General features: G+C 55.4%; 1 protein-coding gene across 1 annotated transcript in view; it reads right to left on the bottom strand.

The window, feature by feature from the left end:
- Positions 1-3044, bottom strand: part of AJAP1 (adherens junctions associated protein 1) — a 16318-nt gene that overhangs the window by 11272 nt on the left and 2002 nt on the right. Inside the window, exon 3 of the mRNA XM_009320568.1 lies at positions 16-96. Coding sequence (XP_009318843.1) covers positions 16-96 — 81 coding nt within the window. The remainder of the gene's footprint in view (positions 1-15; positions 97-3044) is intronic.

The raw sequence follows: 3044 nt of genomic DNA, 5'->3' as shown, positions 1-3044 counted from the left end.
GTCCCGTCCTCATACCTGCCACAAGTCTCCTTCCTCTGTTCTTGCACGCCACGGGCACCGGGACGCCTCCACCTCCTCCCGAGCTTTGCGGAGAGGCTGGGGAAAACCGGCTGGAGTCAAGATGCATTACAGCTTCCCCAGCCATCAGAAAACCCATCTGATCCCCAAAAGCCTTATCTAGCTGCTAAAACTGCTTTCGGACAGAAGAATTCAATTGGGAGCGTTGCGTGGCCATTCAGCTGCAATCACAGCCACAAATGGCCTTTCCCAGGGGGGATCAGTCAGACTTTGCCGTAACATGAACCCTACTGCCGTTTAATAGCTTGTAAGAAAAATAATTTACAAAAACCATGAGGGTTAGATACAGGGGAAGAGATAAGGTAGGAGTCTTCTTGGAAAAGCTTGTTCCGGTGCAAAGCCGGTTCATCCGCTGCCCGACCCACTGTGCTGGGAAACCGCCTTGGGGCCACTCCTCTTAACACCCCTCTTGCCTTCAAAGCAGAGTTTGTGCAGGCAAAGCCCCTTGGGTTTCCACCTGGTAAGTCAGGGCAATCAGCTCTGAAACCCAGCCCAGTGAGCACTAGTCATCCTGAAGTGAAAATGCCGCTCTTCAGCAAAAAATCCAAGGTTCCTGGAAACCTCCTGGTATTTTGGGTTGGACTGATGAAAGGAGAATATCCTGCTGCTGCTGCTGTGAAATATTCTTGCCAAGAACGAAGATCCTAGAGGCTTATGCTAAAGAGACTGGGACTTATCTTCTCAGGTGTTACAGCAAATATCACCGAGCAATAAATATCTCTGAGAGCAGCAGAGGAGAGTTTCTGGCTCATTTAGACACACGTGGATGAAGGCACACACGCACGCACGACATCTGCTAATCCCGGGGAGAAAAAGGAAAAAACAGCTCCCCAGAGAGAGCTCAGCTTACAGCCACGCTCATTTCTTCCTTCGGCCATCATCCTCCATCCTTAAGGAAAACCATCTTCTCGCATAGCTGATGCATGGCCTTACAGAGGATCCTTCGGGAGCCTCCCGGGAAAGGTGGCCGGTGGGTGCTGGCCCAGGGGATGCCGTCCAGCCCCCTCGCTTCCTCTCCGGCCCCCAGCTGCGATGGCTCCCCACGCCTTTGCATGGCGGATCAAAGCAGCAGCTCCATCCCAACCGCCCAGGGTCTTCTTTTAAACACATTTTATCTTTAATTAATTCCTTTGAAGCCTTTTGCATCTGCTGTCTCCTTGCATCCAGCGCCCCCTCTCCTGCACCCTCTTTTTGAAGGCAGGGTCATCTCCCAGAGGGGACGTGAATGTCTCTTTATCATTATTTATTCCCGATATGCTCCTGGCCAGCGGTGGGGAGGGAGCGGAGGGCAGGCTGGGGCATGCCATGAACTCGGCTCTGGCTGCCGGCACAGCGTGGGCACCCCATGCCAGCACCCACGCAGCCCTGCGCCCACCCAGGAGCCCCCGGCCCCCACCTCTGCCCCAGCCCCGGGGACGGGGGTGCCCCTGAGCACCAGCTCCTTCACAAGCACACTGCCTGCAGAGCACGATGCCAAACTCGTTGCGTACCGGCCATCAAATCACCATTAAGAGCAGCAGACGGCACATAAAGTCTTCTGCCTTATAAAGCACTTAAAGGTTTAATTAAAGACGGCTTTATTCTAATAATACTGAAAGGATAGCCTCAGACAACCCAGCGAGCGCAATTCATGCCTTCACTCTGACAGTCTCTGATTCATTCTTCTCTTTTCTTCTGTTTTTTGGCTGAGCCCGTAGTACAGGAGGATGCTCTGCCTTGACGGAGAAGCCCAACCCGCACGGAGAGCAGCCCCACGGCCGCCCCGGGGAGAGCTCCTTACAGCCCTTTCCTCTTGCAGCACGCTGGAATTTTAATTATTTCTCTCTTTCCATGCGCCACCGTAAAATGATTATGACAGCCCCCAAAAAAGGAAGCACGGTTTTGAAAAGCATAAGCATAAACTACGCCTGGGCGAACATATTGCGTCCCCATCTGACTGCCATCAGCACCCTGCCAGGCGCCGAGCAGGCAGAGGTGGCACCGGGACAAACACACCTGAGCTGTGGGTTACCCAAAACAAACCGCCCTGCACAGCGTCACCCACCGAACCGGAGCGGCACGTACCAGCCCCTCCTTTCTTTCCGGACAGTGCAAGTAATCACTCGGCTGCCTTTTCTCCTACCTACAAGCAGAGTATTTGCTACTCCAGGGGAATTTTTTAAGCTTATTTTTGCTGCTAGTGAGTCACAGAGACATTGTTTCTTGCTTTTTTTTCTCTCGCTTCTCCAGCACGGAGCAGCAGGGTGAGAGGAAGATCTAACAGCAGGAGTGCTTTAACCGCTCGTCTAAGCGAGCGCTGCTGCCTTCGCTGAAGTGTCCCCACCCCGTGCGCCCCCCAGGGACCCCCACGGTCCCCCAGCATCACCAGGTTGCCAGCAGCGAGTCGCTTTCTGGCAACGCACAGAGGGAAGCAAGGCCACGGCGCAGGAGGGACGTGGGGGGGAACGCAGCACCTTCGTTAGCACGGCAGCAGCACCCGATCCGACAGGAGCGCGGGTCCGCTTGGCTGCGGGAGCCCTGGGGCGGCTCTGCTGGCTCCCGGGATGGCCCCCAGCTCCCTTGGGTGCTGCAAGCAGGACCACCCCAACCCCCAGGGCTGCTGCCAGAGAAAGCTGAGGGAACACAAGCTGTGAGAGCAGCATCCCTCCCCACCTGCACATCCACCTCGGGCTCCTATCACGACGTGCGGCGCCTTACAGGATGGCAGGACGGGGATTTTCAATGCTTGCTGAGGCAAATAAAAAGTACAGACGAGTTACCTAATCCTAATTTGTAGCCATATGTTTTTCCCAGCAGAGAACAAACACTTCCAGCCGCTAAAGCTTATGTAACAGAGAGGAGCTGGGCTTGAAAAATGCACGGCCTCGCACAGGCGCATCGCCAGCGGCCGCTGCTTCAAGACGGCGTTGGCTGCTCGCTCCTGAAACACTCGTCCCGAGGCGCTGCAGGCAGCAGGGGCTCGGCGC

The sequence above is a fragment of the Pygoscelis adeliae genome, unplaced genomic scaffold (assembly GCF_000699105.1).
Source record: "Pygoscelis adeliae isolate BGI_AS28 unplaced genomic scaffold, ASM69910v1 Scaffold213, whole genome shotgun sequence".
In the NCBI taxonomy this organism is placed as follows: Eukaryota; Metazoa; Chordata; class Aves; order Sphenisciformes; family Spheniscidae; genus Pygoscelis; species Pygoscelis adeliae.
The sequence above is the reverse complement of the archived record's forward strand: the minus strand, read 5'-3'. Positions and strand labels throughout refer to the sequence as shown.